At 47.4% G+C, this 24,394-nt stretch overlaps 1 protein-coding gene across 1 annotated transcript in view; it reads left to right on the forward strand.

Moving 5' to 3' along the window:
* Positions 1-778: 778 nt before the first annotated feature.
* Positions 779-24,394, forward strand: part of PCBD1 (pterin-4 alpha-carbinolamine dehydratase 1) — a gene marked incomplete at both ends in the record, with an annotated part of 123,534 nt that continues 99,918 nt past the window's right edge. Inside the window, one exon of the mRNA XM_082308800.1 lies at positions 779-808. Coding sequence (XP_082164926.1) covers positions 779-808 — 30 coding nt within the window. The remainder of the gene's footprint in view (positions 809-24,394) is intronic.

Here is a 24,394-nt window from a genome sequence, read left to right on the forward strand (position 1 = left end):
TGCGTTCGCATGAAAGTCCTTTTTGACAAGCACCAAATCAGGCCACGTTTAAGTTCTTTATCCTCACATACTATTTGTGCGATACGCTGCATGCTCTTTAAAATAGAGGGGACCCCAGTGACTGATGTTAAGGGTCTCCTCCTCGAGCTGATTGCAAACTGAAGATGCTACCTACGGGATGCCAAGCGTGCAGGAGATGAGATGTGCCAGCTCCTTATCCCCACAGGGGTGGGGGGCACAGAGATCCGCCAAGGCTGGGGGTGGTGGAGAGGAGGCACGTTCAGGTTTTCTGTATTTGAGGCAGGAGGGCAGTTCTGATGGGGAGAGCGCACATTAAGGAATATGGGAGTGACGGAAAAAACACGAGCACAAAGGAATTCATCACTTCTCATTTCTGATCAATTTTGAAATGCAGGTGGACTCTGAGTCATGTCTAAACATAGTTTTCAAGTCCAGCATCCAAGAAAGACCTCAAGATCCCCAGAATTACCCTTATCCGAATATGTCAATAGCCTGCACCGGGAATGAGAACAAGCCAGAAAACAAGAATTGTATGAATTGCGAGATCTGGGGATTTTTCTTCCAAGACCTTTTAATTTAGTGTTTGATTCTTTCGAGAGGGAGAGGAAATGCACACCAGCCTAAAAAACACAATACGCAGGTTGCAAGCATTCCCCTAGAAGATGAAGGATTTTGCATGTTTGCTCTGCCTGATTCTCTCTCTGGCCCCATGCATATTTAATTAATCCCTGCTCTCTATCAGGCAGAGGTTTCGAACATGATCTCCTATACCCTGGATGAATACCCCGTGAGTAAGCATTTTCTACCTGAAAAATCTCCGTAAAAGGTGTCCGGCCAACTTCCTTCCTTTCTTAGCTGTAAGTCATCTTTTAATGCCAGTGATGGACCTGAAGCCTCAGCACAGATGAAACACCTATTGAAGTCCTCTTGCTGGAGCCCTTTAGGCATTCAAAGACTTTCCCAAGCCGTTCCTAAGCCCGTTGGGCAATGTCGGGTTTTGTTATATTTCTGGAGACTTTACCTTGGAAATTGTTTCATCAAGAGGTTGAATCTGTTTACTGGTATAAATGCAGGGAGAAAGTGTTTTAGAAATGACATTGGTTTGGAGATGTATTTGTAACATGACCTCTGTCAACAGGCCTGCCAAGAGTCTGTGTATCAAACCCGTCCTCTTAAATTCCACCTCCCAACAAAACCCAACCAAACAAAAATCTCACAGCCCTTCTTCATTGCGAGTGCTGAAAGTGGGCAAGGCCTCAAGCGGTCAAGCCCCCACCTCTATGCCAACTCTCTATTCAGCATCCACCAAACCCGCAACAACACTGTGATATCATTTGCAAAAGACAGTGAGAATATAAAGACTCTTCGGTGCATTGAGATTGCCAGGCAGCTTTAGGGACACGCATTTTTCCTTGCCAACTATGTTCTGTTGTCAGACTCCCACCCTTTGATTAACTTTGGTGAACAGACACAGAAACTGAAGGCAACTGTACCTCTGCTGATCTCTTACTCCCTCTATTCTCCAGCACCCAAAAAGCTGGCGTGCCTTTGCCTAAATTCTCATCTTCAGTAAGGTCTCCCCTTTTTATTTATTCTCTGCCACGTGCACAAGCCCATTCTTTTAATTGCCACCATCCTGAAGACATCCCCTCCACTCCCCCAACCCAGATCGATCACAGAAACCCTTCCAGAGAATTCATCCAAGGCTTGACTCACTCTAAAAAACGGCCTGTAGAGATCGTGCAAAGCCTTACACAGGGCAGCCATGATCATTAAAGCATCTAATTATGTACTTTCCCATTACTAAGCCTGATTTGATTTAAGCAGCTCCCTGGCTAGCGCTCTGGGACGTAACACCATGCTCTGAATCATCCCCATCCCATCTGCTCTAGTCTTTGCCCTTCCCTGCTCGCAGGTAGGATAACACCACACGCCACGCTAAATATTTAATAGGAGTGCTAATGGCTTTGTTAAGTGAAGTTAGGGGCGGGGGGGAAGCATTCCTTTGGTTTAGGATGACGGAACTGGGCTTGTGCTAACGGGCAGCCTGTACATCCCAGTACCGCGCTGGTTTTGTCCTCGTGCTGTGCTCCTGGGGCGTGAATACCAGGGCCACGGGCAGATGGTGCCAGGCTCACGCCCGGCCCTGAGTCACCACTGAACAAAAGCTTGCACCAAAACAGCTTTAAAGGATGATTTTTGTGTGTGTGTGTGCTTCTTTTCAAGTGAAGGGATTGGGTGGCCCTGACAAGCCTTCCTGAGAAAAAACCTTCTTGGGATGATGCTGTGTAGCACTCAACAAAATCAAGGCAGCTGAACCCACAACAGCAAACCTGGCCTTAGAGCGAGAGATCGGGGTTGGAGCAGAAGCTTGGTGGAGCCATGCCAAAATTACCCATTTTCACCTTGCTAGGATTTTTCCTGACAGTTTGCAAATCCCGTCAACAGGAGATAAAAACACCCACCAACGTTTCAGGGCCAGATGGTAGTTTATGTTTATGAAAACTGCAATTTGTTTTCATGGAAACTAGTAAAAGGATAGCGAGGAAACCTGGAAAAACACAGCTCACCCTTTGGAGAAGAATATATTTTATGGACAGCTTTTGTTGCCGCTGCTGATCTGCAGTTGAAGGAGCATGCTTGGGACATGGTACACAAGACCACCCTAAAGGTCTGCCCAACCCTAGAGAGCAACCGTGGGATCCAGAGGCCATCAGCTGAAATTCAGCCTAGATCAGCGAGAAGTGGAAGACACATGAAGTGCCAGCTTGCTAGCAGAGGCAGTTCATTACTGAAACTTCGTTATGCAGAGAATGAAATCATGGGCACACTGATCATGCCTGGTGGATGAGCCTGAAGAACAACTGAGGTCCATCCAGTGAGTGAGATGACGAGGAAAAAATTACACGTCAGCTTTGTGTCTTACAGCTACGGAACTGCTTCATTCTTTGCATTTTTTGTCAAGTAGCAGGTAAAAATGGACCAGCAGGTAGAGCTTCTCATGTGCTGGCCTTCCCCTAGGGGCACTTCCACATATGGTTGATCTTTCTCACCAGGTCTCCCCAACGACTGCCCCTGTGCCCAGTGGCATGGAGTCAGTATGGGCTGGATTAATCTCAGCCCAATCCCACGAGAGCGAGGCCCATGGCACAGGCAGCATAAATCCTGTTGGCCCCAAGCCAGGAGTGACATCGGTTCCTAGAGAAGACTCATAAATTTCATCTGAGTTTTCTTCCGCTGAGTGTTCGCTTTGCTTACAGGGGACCCGTAATACTTCATCTGTCATGATTGCTCTCATGGACTCGCATTCTGATGTCATAAATTTGTGATTATGATGACATCACTGACAGACCAAGCAGAAGGAGGAAGAGCTCCAGGGCTAAGCAAAGGACCTTCTCTCTCATAAGTGGCAGTGATTTGGCTGACAGGACACTTCACACCCGAATGCCTGCAGGAAGGACTGAAAAGCAGGGAAGGATTCCTGCTTTTCAGCCCAGATTTATCTTTTGTATTTATTGCCAAAGTGAGACCTTGTCAAGGTCGTGGGTTTGGACACATTGCTCCCGGGAGCAAGTGTGTGTCTCCTAGTTGTGGAGGTTTGCTCTGCTTTCTGGGTTTATTTTGCTCTGTTTCAAAGAACTTCCATTCCCCCATGTGACAACTTAGCAGTTTTATGAGCAGAGAGAGATTTTGAAGGAAAACAGGGTTGTGTCTAGGTGAGACTTTGTTTGATATTGCTGTGGTACTGCAACTCAGCCTGTTGATAAAGCTGTGGTTACTCTTCCTTCATATATCCACACAGAATAAAAGGGAAATGCTCAAAGACTAAATTCCAGCATTGGTGGGGGGCAAAAGACAATGATCCTGTTATTTGAAGAGGCTGGTGTCAGCCTCATTGAATTCAACTCTCCCAAGAGCATCCCCGAGTGCATGTAGATCCTCCTCCTTTTACGTACTTGCAAATGTTGATTTTTTGCATCCATCAATCACTGCTCTCCCGGCATAAGAAGGAAGGTTGCTTTGGGGCTGAGTAAATATTTGCTGGCACCGTTGAGTGCCATCATCCGGAAGGACGGCAGGGTGGATTCGAGACCAGTTGAGGATCCGTCTAAGAATAGTCCTCCTTGTCACACGTTCCCTGCCCTTGAACAACCCCCCCATGCATACCTCAACACCTGGACAGTCCAGTCTTGCATCCACAGCCTGCAGACTGATAGCTACTGCTGCCTGCCTTGTTTCAGTGCGGTTCCTCAAGGGCCTGGTTTCTTGGCAGGTCATCTAGAAATCAGGAAACAACTCCCCGAGAGAGTAGATGGCAGGATAGGAAAACTAAAAAGACTTATATGCCATGGCCCATGATTTTCTGAGAGATATCGGCTGCTCTCTTGTGCTGTTGGGTGGTAGGAAAGGGCAGAAAGAGGACATAATTCTGCTCTAACTTGCTACTTCATCAGTTTTCATTAAAATATTCTTCTGCCACTTCTTTGTAATTTTTTATTTTGGAAGGAAATTTATTAAAAGTTGTACTTCAGCCTGATTAAATTAAATAATGTGGCATTAGCAAATAAAGTTTTTTAATCTAAGCACACCACAAAAAAAAAATTGCTGTAATACAAATAGCTATTTAATACTATAACAGAAGGGGGGAAAATTCCATTCTTCATAGGCTCCTGACACCCATTTGTTATCTTCCCTTGGCCCCACCACCACAAATCACGCTGGAGCCTTGAAGCAAAAATAGCGTAAATGTGAAGCAATATAATGTCATCTGTTTTCCGAGATATGTAATAATACATTTTGCACACAAACAAACCTTCCTAGCACACCAGCAGGGCCCTCCCTAAGCCTCCCTGTGTGGCTCTTAACTTCTCAGACTCATTTCAGGGCTATTTCCAGGCCAGAGATGGCTTTGAAAATGAGGCTAAAAAAGGTTTTTCAGCTTATTTTTGTTTTGATTTCTGCTAGGCAGCAAGGGCAGGCACTGTTCTGAAATTCAGGACTTGCCTTTGCTAGCTTGTCTTTACGAATCCACTTTGCCTGTGTTGTTCCCTCTCTGTCTCTCCCAAATCCATCTTAGCTAGTTTTAGATGGGAAAATAGAGTGTTTGGTTGATTTCTTTCCCTTTAGCTCTGCTACAACATTTGGCTAATTCTAGTGCTATGAACACATGAACGTTTTTTAAGCCATATCAGACAATTTGTGTCAAACACAGCTCTCTCCCTCCCTTCCATGAGCTTTATAACACACTGTCCTAGCGGGATGATCCGATACAGCCAGGGTAAGAAAAGAAAAAAATAGGGTTCTCTGACACATCCAGGTCTTCTCCTCCCCTCCTCAGCAGAGGGGCAACATATGCTTCCCCACCCCTCCAAGGATCAGGAGAACTCCCTTTCCCCACAATCACCCCGCTCCTGCCATCCAACTGCCCGGGAAGGACGCTGGGGTCCTCCGGCCGGGAGCAGCTGCAGGAGCAGGAGGTGGTGCCTGGCCCAGGGGCTGAGAGGCCTCCAAGCCTTTGCTGCCAAGAGAAGGCAACACATTCGCACCAAGTAATGGAAAAACAAGGGAAGTTTTTTGGACTGGGAGTTCTCCATCTGTTTCTGCCACAGTCAGCCCATGACTCTCTTCTGCCCATAGCTGGAGGAGATGATCAGGAAAGCAGCAGACTGACATCTCCAGCACTCCTCACCTACAGGGGCAAGGAAAACCTCAATGGGCACCTCCCGATGGGAAACAGAGTCAAAAAGGTGTTGCACCCTCCCTTCTCCATTCAGCAATAACTGGGTGGAAAGCTGCTGAGCAAAAGGTGTATATCCTTTGCAGAACTTCATTCCCTTAGGCACGCACACAGGCAGGAGCGCGTGCAGTGGATGTTTGCTAGACCAGCTAGCTGGAGATGTCCCTTCAGATGCCTGCCACCCTTCATTCTTTCTCTTGGGCCACTTATTCCCCCCCAAGAGGCAAAGTCAAATTGCTGCATGGCATTGCTGCAGCATTGCAGGTGGGGGTACACAACCGCTGAGGACCTCCATCCTCGGTGACCACAGGCAGGGACACACAGAGCAAGCCTCCCCATGGCAGCCGGGGGCTGCTACCAGGTGGACTTGGTACCAAGCCAAAAAACCCTCACCAGCTTTGATAGCATAGCCCAGATCTCACCTTCCCTGTTTATAAACAGAGGCAGATGCAGGGTTGAGGGAGCTACAACGCCTTGGGAAGCATTAAACCCAGCTTTGAAAGGTAAGGCACCTCCGCGTTCCTTACGTGTTTTAACCCAGCGCTAAAAGCTGCACATGCTTTTAAACAATACTAATGATCAGTCATCAGCTATTTGGAAGATTTCCATAGCAGCATTTGACTACTGGATAGCGATCAAGTTGATGAAGGCTTGCCAAGTTCTGGGCACTTGGCTGGCATAAGAAATGTTTAGTGCTTCAGGGAAGACTCAGCACAGCTTTTGATCCTTTCTAGTCCCGCAGTATTTAAACAAAAATAACCCTTTTCTTCCCTCTTCCTCCCAACACCATTTTCCTACATCTAATAGTAAAGAAGAGAAGGAGGCCATACATATGGTTTCGGCATGTTTCAGCAACATTATTTCTAATGAAGTTGGCCCCCAAATATTGCAATGCTATTGTGTTCCCTGTTGGTCATACATCTGCCTGAATTTTAGGCTATTCCCTAGATCTCATAAGTTCTCTCCCTCCTGCAACTCTCTGGTTTTATTGGATATTGTCTTCCTGAGAGATATTTTTTGTTCCACTTCTCCCCAGAACGGCCAATTTGCTCTCACATCGGTGCCACTTGTTCCCCACAAGCTCACCACGAGGTCTCTCCCCTCCCGGGTCCCCCGGAGGTGGCACGCTCTCCTCTCCACCAGCAGGTCTGTTCTGCCTTACTGACTTCAGAGGCGACCATCTGACAGCACACTGCACGCCCAGACGGATGCAATGTGACACGGCCAAACATAAAACGCCACTGAAATGATGCTGTACCTGATGAGAAGCATCGCCCTCCATCTAGCAATGATCTCATGCTGTCTAGTCCCATCAAGGCCACCCTGAACAAGACGGCCCTGGCCGTTTGCATATGACAAGGGCCTTTGGTCTCATCTGGGGGGGACAAGCAGGGGAACAAACACCCTGGCAGCAGGGGAAGTGGAATCAAATTTGCTGCCACCCAGAGTCTCCCTTCTTCCGCCCCCTCCTCATCTCCTTTTGCCGAGGGACCTACTGCCAGATCCCTGGTGACTTTTATAATTAAAGCCACAGATTGCTCAGCTATCGGAGATTATATGCTTTGCCGCTGTTGATCACATTTGCCAAAATGTCTCACGTATGAGTGTCGGACACGTGCCTCATTTAAACAGCTTCTTCTTGCCCCTGTTATGTATCTACTTTCTTCATGGGATGGGTGCACAATCCCTCACTTCTTGCTCTGAGCATCCTTTGCAGACTCACTCCCTCCTCCCTCCCTCTCCTATCCTACCAGTCTGTGTCTGCACGGAGGAAGGAAAACCGGGACCAGCACTGACTCTCTCCATCTGGAAGGCACCAGAGGGGCCGGCAGCAGCTGAAGCATAAACGCCCCTGCCATTTCTTTGGAAAGACTCAGGATCCAGGGGGAAAAAAAACGTGGAGGAAAAGAAAAAAAAAAAAAAAACAACCAAAAAAACCACGGAAACCTGGCAACGCTAAGGAAGACAAGAACTTCAGAAGCAGTGAAAAACACTGTCAGAGTCAGTCTCAGAGAGGGTGAAGGAAGAAGATGGAGATCTCAGAGTAGGAAGCAATCTTTAGGAGCATCTCTTTCTACTGAGGGACCAAGACACTGTGTGGGTGACTGAACGCAAACGAGATGTGAACCACCACGGTGGTCCCCCATTAACGGCACTCCTCTCCCACGCAGAACTGTCCCCAGGGATGAAGACAATAAGAGCTGGGAGATGTTTTGCTGCTCTGGCAGCAGAGGGTTCATTCAGCTCCAAGGTACAACTCTCCACCTGCCAATTACCAGGTCTCACTCAGCACCTACCTGCGGCTTACAAATGGGCACACCCAGTAAGCCAAAACCCTTTGCACATTCAATACAACAGCTTTCCTCACACCTCCTCGTGACCAGTGCCACAAGAGGGTTAGAACAGAAACCAAAAAACCCGACCAGAATGACTTTTTTTAGTCAAAGGATTCAAAAAATAAGAAACATATTAATTTATGCTGCAAGAAGTGCACATCTGTGGTATCTGAATATGCCTATGTTTCTTGCATTGCCAGTGAGGACCCATCCTAACCCATCTCTGGCAAGACAGCTCTTTCAGCTACCCCAGGGAAAGAGAGCAGCATTGAATTAAACACCTTCGTGTATTGTTGAGGCCTTTTACACCCTTTCAGACACGGCCTTATTCTTTTACACCCTTACTCTCGCCTCTGATGCCTGTTGAAGGTCCAACAAATTTGCCCCTCTTGTACTGTTTCATCATTTTCCAGCAGGATCCCGGCTGAGAACCACCTGCACCCACCTTTTAACGAGATTTGGCTCCACAGGGAGAGCTCCTTCCCTGCACCAGCAGCAGCCAGCCCCACGGGTCCCCAGTGAAAGACCCCACGGAGGCTCTCCCGCAGCGGTGGGAGGTCTGTGGGATGAGCATGGGTCGTGCCTGTCCCCTGCCAAAATCTGCCGCTTTCAGGTATTATCCGTGCTTGGACTCAGGCACTGCACGAGCCAGAAAAATCCAGGATTGTTACCGCTCTAATGAAAAATGCTTCGATGCTGCCCCCTCCCCAGCGGGCTGGGCTGTAAGCAGGGCATAAACATCCCGCAGGTGTAGGCAGCATCAGCTGCGCACACGTCTCTTGGGCATGTTCACTGCCTTGCTTTATTCCCCCATCGGAAAAAAAAAAACCAAAAAAAAAAAAACAAACACCAACTTTTTAGAGCAGTACAAAACTGATTAGACTGAGGCAAGAGAAAGAGTGATGGAAAACGGTGAACAATAAAACCAGGGAGCAGGCAACAGTTCCTGGGGAAAAAGAAAAAAAAAAAAAGCCGATGCTTTCAAGATTAATGACTAATGACAAATAATTGTGGCTGTGGAACACCAACAAAAAGGCGGAATGGAAACAAGAACCAGACAGAAAAACCAGGCATTAGGTCTGATGGCAAATTTAAGGCCATCAATTCATAATTGCAGCCATTGCAGACAGTATTTTCAAGTGAGCCCAGCAATATTAAGAGCTGCTGGCTGCAGTGTCCTTACGAAAGAATTTGGCTGTTATTTAGGGTCCTAAGTGAAGGCTGAACTGTTGTAAAAAAGCCAATCCTAATCTCACATCATGGGCATTTATAGGAATCTCTGCCCTGAAGAAGGAAGGAGCAGGGGTAGAAAAGATGCATGCCCTTCGCTCCCCTTCTGCAGGCACAAAATGAGCCACTTTGCACACATTTATTAGTTTCTGGGCTTTTATTTCCCCCCGTGAGGAGCAGTATCTCTGTCTGCCTTTGCCACGTGCTTCAGAAGGCAGCAAACGCCAGGCACAACGGCTCGTGCTGCAGTCCCGGCAGCTGAACACATCTGTCCTCCTTCGCTTCAGTTTTTCAAAGGGGAAATCAAAGTACTTCACAACATCTGAAGGTCTTTTCCCAACAGCACGGGATAAAAGGCAGGGCACCAGGTGAAGGAGGGCAGTTTCTTGTGGTTTGAACAGTGTCCATCCTTCTAAGGAGGTGGTTAATGTGCTGCCCATATCTCATCCCTGTGAATCACATCTATTTGATTTAATGAGAAAATTGACAATTCACTGTTACCAGCCCCTCAGAGTCAAAGCCTGTCCCGCTCTGCATCATCCCTGAGTAGCAGAATTGCCAGTTTTGGTCTAATCCTGGAATATTTACAGTTTGAGATGATGGAAACAGAAGAAACACAGCTTGTCTCGAGCAAGACACGTTCATCTCAGATCTTGCATTCACAATAGATGGAGGAACTCAAACCAGACCGACAGGGTATACAAGACACTTGGCAGCCTGGCAAGCTTTTGCTCCTTGCAGAGATCCATCAAAGCAAGAGAGACACTTGACAGGGAAGCATGGGATCAGCTCTTTTCTCCTAGTCTAGCTATGGTCTTCTCCTCTCCACTTTGTTCACTTCATCTTTTTTTTTTTTTCCTGGTAGGAAATCTCACCCAAGTTTCTGCATCGCATTTTATCCACTTAACATCATGCTGGTTTGAAATGAGGAGGCTCTATCAGTCCCTCGCCAAGTGTACATCGTACCTTCCAGGAGAGCAAGTGCCACTCATGGCACGGGAGTCATCCCTTTCTCTTTGCCACTAATTGGCTGAATGACCAACAGCAAGACACGGTCTCCTCCATGGCCTTTGGCCTCTCCTCCAACCTTTTTTCCCCCCTTCTTCCCCATTTTAAGTGGAAACAGACCCAGTTACTTTTCCTGTGCTCAGAGCATATTAAAATACCCAGCTATTAAATTGTGTGTATATATATATATGATGCACAGAGAAAAACACTGACTCACAACCTGAGAATGTCTGATATTGCAGTGAATAATGGGAGGAGGGAGATTAAGGCAGGATGGCAAGACGTTCCCACAGTCACTTTTTTGCTCGTAATCCTATTTTCACACGTGCCTACCAGATGTTACCCATATCACACTCGGTAGAGACAGATGGCTTCAGAATCTCTTCCCCATCATGTATCATCAGCTCCCGATCATCTTGCTGCTGCTGCTGCTATATAATAGCCCCTGCAGAGGGGAACAAGGTGCCCATGGTAATTGCCTGCATGTACCATAACATCTGCGCACACGTCCCCGTGCGGCACCGCTACACGTTCCTTCTTGCAAAACCCAGAGCCTGCAACTTGTGGGAAAGAACTTCCCCCTCCGATGGCCGAGACGCCGTTAAATGCCTGGTAATTACTACAGTAGATAACCAGCATGTGTCACTACGACTCAATTACCACCGCTTGCACCTCCGCACCAAAAGGTCAGGGGTTCAGCTTTACACAGGCTCAGTCTTTAATGTGCTGCTTAAGATGCGGTTAGATCCTGCTGCAGGGTAAAGGTGGGATGGATGGATGGACAGACAACCGAGCTGCTTCACGCCCCGGGAAGAGGTATTTGTTGTGCAGAAGAGAACTGGGACAGCTTCTGCAACCAAAATTTGGGAAGGACTCTGTGGGAGCTCATCTATTTACCGAGTCATGCTATCAGCTGCATTACCTTGTAAAGCACGTCCAGAGACTTTAGGATGTGGTTTCGCACAGGTTTGAGGACTCATTGTAGCCTGATCTTACAGCAAAAGAGTAATACTTAGCGCGAAACGATAACAAACACCAAATGTTGGAAAAGTTTAATCAATGGCAAGGCCCAGCATGCTTAGGACGGCTATTTGATGCCCCAGCTAGGCTGAGAGGCAGTGATGGGTAGAAGTGCCCTTCAGCTACGTTGGAGATGCAGCAAAGCCCCAAGCGCTGCCAGCTGCGTGGTGCAGGAGTGGGAGAGGAGGCAATTTTAGGAAGCAAATAAAATAGAAATAGCAGATCAGATCTGAAGGGATTATTCCCGATAGGCGAGTGACAGCATTAACAGCCTGGAAGTTTCTCTGATGCCCCAACTCCTAAGCCCATCTCAGAGGAGAGCTGACAGTCAGATCAGTATCAAGAGCCACGTACACAGAGGAGGAGAGGCTCATCTCTCAAAACCTCCCTGTCCCATTCCTATCCCTGACATCCGACTGAGAAAACCAAGCCCGAGCCTCCGGCTGCACTAATCTGAAGTGCTTTCCTGCTCAGTTTCCCCCTTTTTCAGATGACCACTGGCAGGGCAGGTCTGGGAGGGCACAAAGCCCTGGTTCAAGTGGAGGTCAGGGATGCAGCCGTGCCTTGGAGGAGACAAACCTGCCAGCCACCGCCGGGCTCTGGGACAACCGGGTCCCACTGGCAGCTGCCAGCCCCTGCAAAGGGCTCAGAGCAGGGTTGCCCACAGACAGCACGGCGACAGGGGTGACGGGGAGATAGCTGCGGGGCAGAAGAGAGGGGAACAAGGGGAGAAGGCAAAGGGTGTCCATTGATATAATTGGCTGCTCGACTAATTAAAATTCCTGCCCTTTCGCAAAGGCTGCTAATTGGGGCTGGGATCTGCCTGCTGCATACTCAACTCAGCAGCTTTGCCCAGAGAGAGGGGAGTCCGCACGGAGGAGGAGGGATAAAAGTTTGAAAGGACCCAGGCCCCTCATCGGGGCTGACGGAGCCCAGAGCTGTTTTGTCTGACCGATAATAAGTCGCCAAATTACTTTTGACAAGTGAAGGGGATTGGAAATAATGGGGGTCTGTGAAAAGCCCAGGGTGCAGACGGGGGGGATCCATGAGATAATGAGGAGGCAAAGCCCTCGCATGGCTGGGGGCTTCCCACCTCCCGGCAAGACGGCTGGGACCGGGCCGCGCTAGGGACGAGGAAGATGTGCGGGACATCTGCACAAGGCTTGAGTCAATATTTGGCATGGAATTGCTCTGCCTGCAGCACAAGGAAAGCAGGCAGCACCCGGAGGGGATCAGCCTGGAGCTCCCAGGCACACTTGGCATCCCTGCTCTGCCTTGGTCCCAGTTTTTAAAAAGCAATCTTCAAAGCCTCATGTTATGGCACCAAAATCATTGTCACCTCTTTTTCCTCCCTCCCACCCCGGGTTAGGGATTTTTAATGTATTGACCTGATGTGGCAGCAGCAGCTATGAGACCTCAGCTGCTCACCTGACCTGAGTAAACTCCACATCGATGTAGGATCCAGGTGCTCCAGCAGCGCCAGACATGGGAAATCAGCAATCAGACTGCAATAATTAAAGCAGTCATTTACATACCAATACCCCAGATACTCTGCACCTCGTATCCCTTTCACAATGATGCAGTATCCAAATCTGGAGTGCGTATGAACACATGCATCCAATTTCTTTCTACTCAGAAAAGAAAATAGTCTATTTTTTTCATGTTGACATCCTCTGTGTAATATACAGTTGGTAATTTTAGTATCTAATGTATATGACAGCATCCAGAGAATCTGCACCTCTCGTGAAGTGAGATGGGGGCCTTATTTGACTTGATTTGAAGAAAAAAAAAAAAAAATCCCTGTAATATTCAGGAGACGTCCAGGAGATATAGCTGGCTTCTTGCAAGCGTGAGAATTAGGATACATTCGATCAAAACTAGAAAGAGGAGCTAGGATGTACTGCTTTTGAGGGGATCATCTAGCAGGAAAACATGCTAGGGAAAGAGAAGAGAAACTGTGAGTTAATGATAGCACAAGCCAGCCTCTCTGAGTGGATTTAAGTTGATCTTACCCAGGGCTCCATGATCATATGGAGCCGACATAAAGTTTCTCACTTTTTGATGAGATTTCACATCTGTTTCTCAAAAAAAAAAAAAAAAAAAAAAAAGTCAGGCTTATGCATTTTTCTCCATAACTTGGCAGTGGCTTTCAGGTTATTTCTTTCAGACAGAACAAAAATGCCCAGGTTGGATGGGTTTGGTCTTCTTCATGCACCGGTGGGCTGCTGTCCTAAACCATCTCCCTAGTGACTCCTGCTTTCATTTTTCTTCTAGAAACTCTGCTTTCTCCCAGGGATGGGATCTCCCTGGAGAAGAGCTTCCAGGAAGGACAGCTACATATTCCTTGCTCACACAGGCATTGCACCCCACTGTTTCTCAGGGCACCCGATACCTCACTCTCCCCCTCTCCAGAGATTTCCACACTGGCAGGGGCCAGCAGAGGGGGACAAAGATGCCCATTTCCAAAAAGGAGCATCATTTCAGGGATTTTTCCTACACCGCAAAGAGAAAAACATTACTTCAACCCCTTCATAGCTGTAGGCCAGGGAGCCATCAGATGCACCAGACATTTCCTGATGCTCCAGGCATGCGTGACTTGCAGCCTTCTTTCTAGCTCCCATCCAGTTGGTTTCAAAGCAGATCCCATATTTCAGCAGCACTGTGGGGACCTCAGGAGGTGCTGCCATACCAGGTTTTTTCCACATCAAGTAATACAAAAAAAATAAAACTCATGTTTTAGTGTTTGTTCCCCCCCCTATGTCTCTAAACCTGGATTATCTTCCCTCCAGCTGAGCTCTCAAACAGGCACTCTGCAAGTCACATTCTCAGCTTAAAAGTGTCGCAGCAAACCTACGTAGCAGCTCATTTGCTGCTTTTTTTTAAGCCAGAGATTCCCAAAGCTACCTGGAAAACAGAAACCTGATTCCCTCTGGCTTCAGCCCTCCTCTACCCTGAAGGCCACCTTATTCACAGCGCAAAGCCACGACTCCTAAGCCACGACTTGCTGTGTCTCCCTGACAAAACATCACCGACCCGTGAGGCAGAGGCTGGGCGAGGCTCTCCTGGACCCATTTAAAACCCCCGTGCTGACAGCCCATTCCCCTCAGCATCACGCAGACACACGGGCGCCCACCAGACAAGACAGGTAGGGATGATATGTTGTGCTTTCCCTGCAGCTGCAGGAAACAGGAGCAAAATAACAAAAACGCTTCAAAAGTGAGGTTTGCTCTAATAGCGACAGCAATGCTCCTTTCCTAGTAACTCCTAAAAATCATTCTGTATGTCTGTTGAGCTCTTCATCCCCCCTTTTCATACAATAAATCTTCAAAGCCCCGATGGGTGAGCAGGGCGGAGGGCTGTCAGAGTCAGCGACAGCATTCCCGGGTCCTGCAAAGGGAGAGGGAGGGCACGGAGGGAGGGAGGATGGGGCTACAGGATTGTCTGCATTTTTCCTTAACAGTTTGGGGTCAAGCCTGATCCTCGGTGGGGTCAGCTCTTTTACACTCTAACACGCCAAAGTCAAAGGAGACCATCTCTTCACCGCGGGAGCCCAGCCGAAGGGAGGCTCTGCAGCCCCTTCAGGGGAAAAAAGGGTCGGAGGTAGACAGAGGAAAGCATGGGCAAAGGAGTGGAGACAGCGGGGGGGGAAGGATGCAGCGATGCTGAAGACCAAGCCACCTCGCTGGGGGGATGCCCTGGTCCTGTCCCCTGCCCAAGAGGGGACTCATCCCCATAGGTGCCTCTCAGCAGCATCTCACCCCAACATCCCTTCCAATAGAGCACTAGGCTGTATCCACTGTAACTGCCAAGGGACCAATGGGACCTGCTTTGGGAGCAGATCAGTGTAGGAAGTGATTTCAAGAGTCACACAATTCCCCCAAAAAAGAGACCTCTCATCATGTACAGGATGCTTCTCACCAGCAAAAGGAGCCCAAAACACTGAAGTCACTGTGACTCTACAGCTATTTGCAAAGCGTTGACATCTCCAATAAGAAAAAAGCAAAGGGAACAAGGAAATCTGTAGAGCTGGGTAATACCTAAACATGTCTCATACCGGTGCTGAGAAAGAGGTTTGTGCAAAACAGCAACGTCAATGCCACATCTCACTGAAAGGGAGATGTACAGAAAGAAAAGTTGCTCTGCCCAGCTCACGTGAATATCGCGGGATGCTGCGCGCAGCAAAAGAGAAATAAGATGTAAAATAGGAAGATGTCAAACTTATTTTTTTCAAAACGTAAGCGCCATTACACAAGGCAAAAGGTGCGTATTAACTGTAATAAAAAAAGAAGCTTTTGTAGAGATGGATTTGTCTGCCCCTTCCTCACTAAACCAGAGGTTATAAATTGTGATGGATCATATATGTTTTTGGGAAGCAAAGGCAGTAAGCGCACTCTTGGAAAAAAGAGAATTGAGGAATAGATCAGAAAGTTCTCCAAGCAAAAGGCCTGGGAGACAAATTTACATTATGCTGCTTCTTCTCGCCTCGGAACTGGTGTCATTCTGCTCCATAGGAGAAGGAAACCTCTTTTCACCCCCCTGTTCCTACAGCTCTTTGAACGCACAGGCTCCGTGCACAGACCTGCAATGAGGATGAGCTTAAAGCCTGTTGTTTGCTGAGCATGTGATTATTAGAACAGGACAAATGATGAAAACAACACATTACGGCAGCTACGTTATCTGCTTTCATGCGTTGGTCTCACCGCAAACATTTCAGCGCCCCGATTTCACTGGCAAAGCCATTCAAGAATAGCAGAGCTCGGAGCAGCAAGTTTGAACAAAAGATAATCATCTTTATCTTTCCTCTTTCAAGTTTTTGCAACAAAAGCCTGTTCCTGTCTGGTCAAGGAACAGATCCGCCTGCCACAGCCGAACTTCAAATACTTCTGATTGACCTCACCGAGTAAAATAGGTGCTATTAAAGTGTTCTAAGAATAATTCTCAGAAATCATGAGTCACTGTCTGATTTAGGCAGAAAGGACTAAAATGATTAAATTATTTGCTATGAATTATTCACTGAGGTCTGATAATTACATTGTAGTTAGCGATCTCCATGTAGACAGTTCATTACGAGCAAACCACTTACGCGCAGTTAATATTTCACAAAAAAACTTTTGTTATTGCACATCATATATAATGAAGCAGAAATATTGGCGACTGTCGGAGGCAATCAGAGCGACATTAAGTGTGGAGGGAAAACGTTGCTACTTCTTACTAATTCTCAAACAGCCTTTCCGAGTGAAGCGCCGGTCCTAGCATCACCTTCTCCAGTTTCAGAGCCAGCTGGGATGTGCTCCTTGGAGAAACGCAGCACAGGCACCGAGGAGACGAGGAACCAAGCTGGCAACCGCAGAGAAAATTCACCTTTTGCTGATGAGTGCCAGGAAGCCCCAGCACTGCTTTTGATTTCAGGCTCTCAAGGACTGCAGTCAGTTCAGTCTTGCTTGTCCGCCTGCTGCTCACATGGAGCTATTTGGCAACCGAGCGGCTATTTACCCGCGGTTGCACTGGCAGGGGCAGAACATAGAGCAGGCAGAGACGAGAAAGCTGCCCCAAGAGCTTCTCACCTGCCAGGGAAATGAGAGGAGAGCTCATCTCCCCCACATTTGCAAGCAGGGATTCAGGGTTTTGTAGCAAGGAGCCACTTCAATGTAGCTGAGCTAACACTGTCTTTCTGCAGAATAACCAATGTGGCCCTTGAAGTCTGCATGGGCTACATCCCAGGGCATTTTGTGCTCCTAATTCACCTAGTTGCTTCCCTTTCTTTTTCCCCCACCAGCTTTGACCTCAGCAGATGCTGAACAGGGCGGGAAGGACCCCATTACTACTTTCCACCAGCCTGGGGGAATTTTGGGAGCTCACCAGTGGTGTTGGGGTGCAGAAATAGCCAGGGTGGCTTCTCTCCAGCTCAGTCTCACCGAGCACACTGCCAACCAGGATGGGGTCCTCAGGCATGGCTCCAGGAGCACACCCCGGACCCACACCAACTTCTGGTACATCCAACAGGCTCTCCAAGACATTCACCCATGGCTTGGAGGTTTCAGACTCCTGAGAGGCTCTCAACACCCAGGTAAAACCAGGTGTCCAACACTGTGAATATAAACTCTTCATTTTTCGGGTCCTGCAATATGGCACAAGCGCTTACCGGCAGGCAGGACAACCAGGGTAGCTATCGTTCACCAGGCTCTTATCTTGGAAACACCCCTTTTCCAGCTATGCCATTTCCTATCACATAAACACAGCTAAGAAATCACCATCTTTTCTGGGCAGGGCTTGTTTGACATCAGAGGAGAACTACATGGGTCACCCAGATTCCCTAGTCCTTACCAAGTCTGAGGAGGTACAACCTCTTCTTAGGTGCATTTTTCTGGTGACATCCCTATGAAAATAATACCTTTCAGCCATTCCCAACTGTGGGAAAAGGGAAAAAGAGAGCAGAAAGGTCCATTTGATGTCTTACTTTCTATGATGCAAGTTGGCAGGGCAGCGAGGAACTGGTATGAACACAGGGAGGCATTCGGGTCATTCCTGTGTATCCGTGGGATTTTATCACACAGAGTAGGGGCTGCAGGACTGTAAGAGTTGTTTTATTGCTAATAACCGGTCATCCCATCCTCTGTCTCAGTCACTGCGTTTCACGGACATCGGCAATAGATTTAATGCCAAAACCTTTCATCCAGTCATCTGTCATGAGAAGCAGGCAGGGTTGAGGGCAGAAAACATCTAGGCACATGTAACTTGGAAGCTGGGCTGGCAAAAATTTAGTTTTTCCCTTTCTAATTGCAGTTTTAGAGGGTTAAACACCCCACGCTTCCAAAGGGCACTGGCGTGCAGATTTCTTGCCACAAGGAGACAGATAATTGAATGCTAATGGAATAAAACGCTGTTAATTGCTGTTTAAACCAAGGTTTGCCCTCTCTCACTTGACGGGATTTTCCTCTTCGGGCACTGGCAGTGAGGTCATAACGCCGAGATGGTGACAGTCCAGTCACTGCCATGGCAACAGACAGTGATGTCAGTGAAACACCAGCACAGCCTCACTGGAATTGGGCTGTGAAGGATAAAAAGCCCTTTCTTGTGCGCCAAAGTCTAACTTTGCTTTAGTGGCAGGTAAAGACTCTACCCAAAAGCAGGGCTCCGTCACGCTGGTGGCAGTACACCAGAGCTGGGGGTGGCTGCGTCCTTGCAATGCGGACAGACAAGGCAGAGGATGGGGACACCAGGGTGCAGATGTGTTGCATCACTCCACAGGGCCCTTCAATTGCATGTTGAGCAGATGTGAAGTTTAACATCCAGAAAGGCTTACAGCTTAGCTACTCATCATGTAAAAAAAAAAAAAACAAAAAAACAAAACAAAAAAACCACCACCAACAACAAAAAAAACCACCAACTAGTCATCTTCAGTCCACCTCAGATGTGCTGTCTCTTAGTTTTACTTGCTACCCACAAGCTTTTCTATTGGAAAAAGCAGTGAGCAATCATTTCATTACCTCTGAATCCTACCCTAGCCGGTCTGTGCAAGAAGCATTTCCATACCTTCTTGCCTCTCCCTGAACATTTCCCCACCCTTCCCTCTTCTGCCGGAGTTGGTGGCAGGTCAGAGCTGTGCATAGCACTCATGACATGGATGCACCCTCTATCACGACATAATACTGTTTGCTGGTTTTTTCTCTGCTTTTCTAGTAATTCCTATAATTTTATTTGCTTCCTTTGATTGCCACTGAGAACCAAATTGATATTTTCATCCAGCTCTCTATTATAACCATGAGATCTCACTGGCGAGCAGTAATAACTGGTGCAGAGCCCATTACTGCCTATATAAAATTAGGATTGTTTTCTCCCAGATGAAAGCAGCACAGGAAAAAAGAGGGACTTGCTCAAAAATCAGAGGGCTGTTGTCCCCCTCCTTATCCTGAAGTCCTTAACTCTGCCCTTTGCAGGGGCAGGCAATGTGTTTCCATACTCTCTTCAACTGGTTTGGCTCGTTTCTGTCTGAAACTCCTCGCTGCACAGGCATTTCTGGCTCTTTACCTTAGAAAAGTTATGACAAAGGGCTTTCAAGGATGGAGTTGCATATAGTGTTACCTCAGCACTGTGTTTTAACTCATTTCTTCATCTTTTATGCTCGCCCTTCCCCTTTTTCCACGCCAGCATTGATTACAGCAGGTAATTGTTTTCTAATTGGCCTGCAGCTGCTTATCTATCTTAGATAATTAAAGTGAAGAAGAAGAAGAAGAAGAAATAAGAAAAGAAAACCGAACTTCATTCTTAAGTAGCTGCCTATTGACTGCCTCAATCGATAGGGAGGTCACTTTGGGCAGATACGCAAGCAGGACGTGTCCTTGACTGAAATACACACTCTGACAAACCCAGTGAGACACTGTCCAACCTCTCACTCCTGCTTCTGCCAAGTTCCCCCCTTTATATCTTATTATACAACAGTTTGGACAAACTTGGTCGTATGGTATCTGGGGGAGACATCACAAGATGCTGACAAAATCCTTCCATCCAGCAACACCAGACTGCACGTTGGAGGACACCACCCAACCATCAGTCTATGTTCAAGAGGCAATAGCAGCAACAGCAATGAATGTCAGAGGGTGCTACAGACTGATTTATCTGTGCTGGCAGGAGCACGCAAGAACTCGGTATCTTCAAGATCTCTACTCCCCTGTCAAGTTGGATTGAAACCAGACAACGAAACTATTGACTGCTCAACCACGGGTCTAGAAAATCATTAGAAAGGGTGGAGCCAGACCACAGCATGACTGCACAACCTGGCTCTCTTGCCAATGAAGGCATCCCAGAGCCTCCTCATCGCAAACACGCTGGATTTCACCTTCAAACCCACCCAGCTGTATTTAATAATAAGTGCATCAAGGCACTCTGCCTTTTCACAAATGCTGACACCAGTCATAACTCAGACACAATTCTGGAAAGCGCTTGCTGCCCAAAGAAATCAAGAAATTTTCCAAGAAGCTTAAGAGTTCAGTATCTGGCTCTACTTCGTAGTGGAGGCTGGAGTCAAAATCCAGCTCCCTGCTAGCTCAGCAAGAAGGGGTCACATAGAGCCTTTGAAAGGCAACTCAAAGCAGCTGGACTGAGACAGTGGAAGGTGTTAGACCTGACCCAGTCTGCCAGAAGTCCCATCTGAACAGCCAGTGCACACCTACACACCTCAGACAACTAAAAACCACGCACAGGGCAAGTGTGACACAATATATCCCCCCGCCATAACGTGTCTCCCACCAACTCTGAAAACCTCACAAAACAGCGCAGGTAACTCATTATCAGAGTTGACAAGAGAAGCAAATGAAGGTCTGTAGATTAATCTGTTAGCACAACTTTGGTTTTGCACTTGGGCAAGATGTACAATTAAAAGATTGTCGTCCTAAGAGCAGAAGTCCTGACTACCTTTTAACATCCACCTAGCACAACTTGCTAACGCCAGGATGCTAGGTTTGAGAGCTGCCTCACTGTTTTGCAGAGGCCAGTGAAAACTCTAGCATCCAAGTTTCAAGCAAACTGGAGAGATGAGCAGTGAAAATCACCTACTACAGAAACCATGGCAGAGATGCATTTGTCTCACTATAAATGTTCAGGATGTCACTGCATCCATGAAAGCTGCTGTGCGTTCCCCCATAAATAATGGAGAAGAAACACGCACTTCTGAGGATTAGCCGACTTTCTCTCAACGTCAAAAAGAGACCAGAAAAATCTCACCCCAGATGCACCCGTTTCTGATCTCTGCCTGTGAAGGGATCTCAGCTGGCCAGCTCAGGTCAACAGTGAGGACCTGTGAAGGTATATGAGATGAAAGCCCTCTCCAGGCAGGCCAGGGGATTCTGCTGAAGCTCGAGCATGGGTTAAGCTGCCTATGTTGACTTCCCCTGTCTAATTTCTGTGGGCATCACCCAGAGACCTCAGCACAGCAACACTGAGATGACACACACACGCCAATCGAGAAGCGACTTTCAACATGCCATTTCCAAAGATCACCTCATAAACTAAGGAGGTCCTGTCCATCCAGCCACCCAGAAACCCCAAATTACATTCTCTAAGCACACAGCATGATAAAAATTCAGAACCAACTTCAGCAAAGTACTTTTTAAATAAAGTATAAGGTTTTATTTGGTTTCCCCACCCTTCCCTGTAAATCATACTGGAAATGCTCCAAGCAGGAACCTTCTTTGTGTCTGTGCATGTAAAACTTCCAAGTACATGCTAATTCAGTTTAATTATGGATTTACTTCACTGGCCGCATCGCTAATGCCAGCGACGGCCAATATTTGCAGCCAAGGGAACAAGGGAGAAGCAAAGCAAGGTTTTGCATGCTCTCGCCCCTCTCAAACCCTGTCCCTATGTCCCCATCCATTCAGAACTTCGTGTGCAGGAACACCGCAAAGATAACCCACTCTTTATTTGTACAATTTATTAGATAATCTCCTTCTAATCGAGAACTAATTAAAGGAAGTGAATGCTTGGTTGGAAACAGGGATTAAAATGTGGATAATTATCATAAATGCTACATTTGTTGTTCCAGCCCGCTCTGTTCTCCTCCTCCCCTCTCCCTTTCCTCCCAGTTCCTCTCCCAGGCTGCTCCTGATAATGCTCAGCCTGTCTCAGAGGGGGTTTGCTTTCACAATCAATTATTTCCTTTTTGTCTCTCTGGCTAATGTTTCATTTGTGTGAGAACATTAGTGAGAACTATTTTCTTTTCCTTGTAAATTTATTTAGATGACAGTGACAGAAGGTGGGGAGGTGGCAGCTGTAGAAAAAAAGAAACAGGAACATTAAACCGAAGCTTATAAATTATTTCATCTTCTCCAGACAATCCAGATCTGTCACTGCTCTGTGTGCGAGGGGATTTTTTTTTTTTTTTTTTTTGTCCAAGAGTTCCTCATAGGCACAAGACATTGATGTATGTGGGAGCCTGACGAGAGAGTCTCTGCACAGCTTTGGCTGCTGCAGCTCGTTCTGCCTGCTCACCTGCCAGAGCTGCTGCCTCCGCTAGCAAGGACCGTGGCCACAAAGGCCTCTTCGGACACAGTATCTAGGTCACAGCCAGCAAGGAAAAATTTAGTTTAGCTAGTTCTGTTTGGCTAAAGTGCATTTTTAAGCCTGTATCCATGCAGGCACAGCCTATTGCTTTGTTGCAGGGTCCGGTCAGGACCACTTCTTGATCAGGCAAAGATTTGGATCACGTCAAGCCACACCACCTTCAAGGGAGTTTTTTGGCCAAGAAGCACTCGCACTAGATTGACGTGAGGCTCCATTCCCGCAGCATCATCCTGCAAGCCCAAGGCTGATGACCCAGCGGATGAGAAGGACGGATGCTGCAGGACACGGAGCAGCTCCTCTCTCCCTGGATCAGATGTTAACCATGAGATCACAAATAATTACTCCTTTAAAAGTACCCTAGCATGAGAAAAGGTGAAAGATGGGGAAAACAACAGCGATGCAGGGAGTAGGCCCCTTGACAGCTTGATGTCAGAACAAGATAGGGATATTGGCACCATAGCCAAAAGGCAGAAAAACAGTGGTGGGTTTTCACAAAATGCGTTGGACAATTTTACATTGCATCTGGATTTTTTGAGGATTAGGCAGTAAACAAAGTGATAAAAGTACAGAAGTGAATAATAGATTTTTTTTTTTTCCTTCTTTTCTTCTAAGGAGGTGAAAGGCTTTGCCTGCCTAACCTGTACCCGTCATGTCATAGTCCCACCTGATGGCATATCACAAAATGCCCCTCAGTCAGTCCCCCAGCTTTCAATGTGAGGGATGCCTAGGGGGGACGAGACAGCCCCCAGCTGAGAGAACACACAGTCCTTTATAACACTGCCATTCAGTTTGCTTAAGTGATTTTGCTTTTGGTAGTCCTTCCGACAACCCTACGAAGAAGCGATGCTCAGACCCTGTTTGTAAGGGGCTGGCTGTGCACCAGAAAGGGCACAGGGAGGTTTCCTTGTTCCATGTCAGCATCTGCTATCGCACCACCACTGCCATCAGTGACTGTCCCCATAAAATGGGGACAGCAAGGCAGTCCCTTGACAAAGAGCACAGATTTTGATGCTGATCCACTCCATGACTTTGGGAAAGTACCTCTGGCTTGAAGCCAGGCTCAGCTTTGGCACAAGTCAAACCAGACCAAGCACAGATTTTTCCCCCACAGATTGGGGATCTTCTGATTTACATTCGTCCAGGAGAGAAGCACTGTGTACAAATGTGTAAGGCATTAGCATATTATTATTTCTGAAAAATTTGAACTATTATATTTCAAAGGGATATGTAATGCATAAGCGTCTGGGATCATATATCTTTCTCATCATCCCTTCTGCCTTGAAGTAAGGTCTTGCTCTCTAAGAATCTAGACAAGAATAGCACTCTAACAAAATGAAAAGCAACCTGGCTGGTGATATATATAAAAGATGACATCTCCAGAAATCCCAAACTTCAAAGGGGCAGCTTTCAGCTCATGACTATCCACTTCCTCCAGCCCTCAAGGCTAGTGTCATAATTTTAAAGCCACAGGAATCATTTGATCTCTCCAAATGGCAGCTCAGTGGTCTAGCACGCTTCTGGATGTCAAAAAAGTATGCACTGCCACCAGCAATATTCTGCAGGGGTTAGTCTTTGAAAGAACAGAGTGAGGTGAAACAATCAAAAGATTCAGCGGCAGGCAGAGAAGGGGGGGGAAAGGATACTTAAAAGGACAACTGCATGCTGAGGGACTTTGCGGTCCAGCTTATGCAATGCTGGAGCGCAGGGTTGACGGCACAGTGGGATGTCAGAGGTTCCCAGGTGTGACAGTCATACCAGCGTGGTGCATTAACCTCCAAGGATTCCTCCCAGTCTCATGCACCAGCCTGTGGCTCCTGCAAGAAATGCATGGAGCCTGTTCACAGGATTAGGGAGAGCACACGAGACTGGTCATGAGAGCACAAGTCTTCTCTGTGTCATCCCAGCAGCGTGGGGAAGCCATCCTCCTCCTCACCCTCCAGATCATGCTGCAAGTCCCAGCCCTCCCCCAGGACATGCAGGGAGT

The sequence above is a fragment of the Platalea leucorodia genome (genome assembly GCF_965183815.1).
Source record: "Platalea leucorodia genome assembly, chromosome: 4".
NCBI classification, from domain to species: Eukaryota; Metazoa; Chordata; class Aves; order Pelecaniformes; family Threskiornithidae; genus Platalea; species Platalea leucorodia.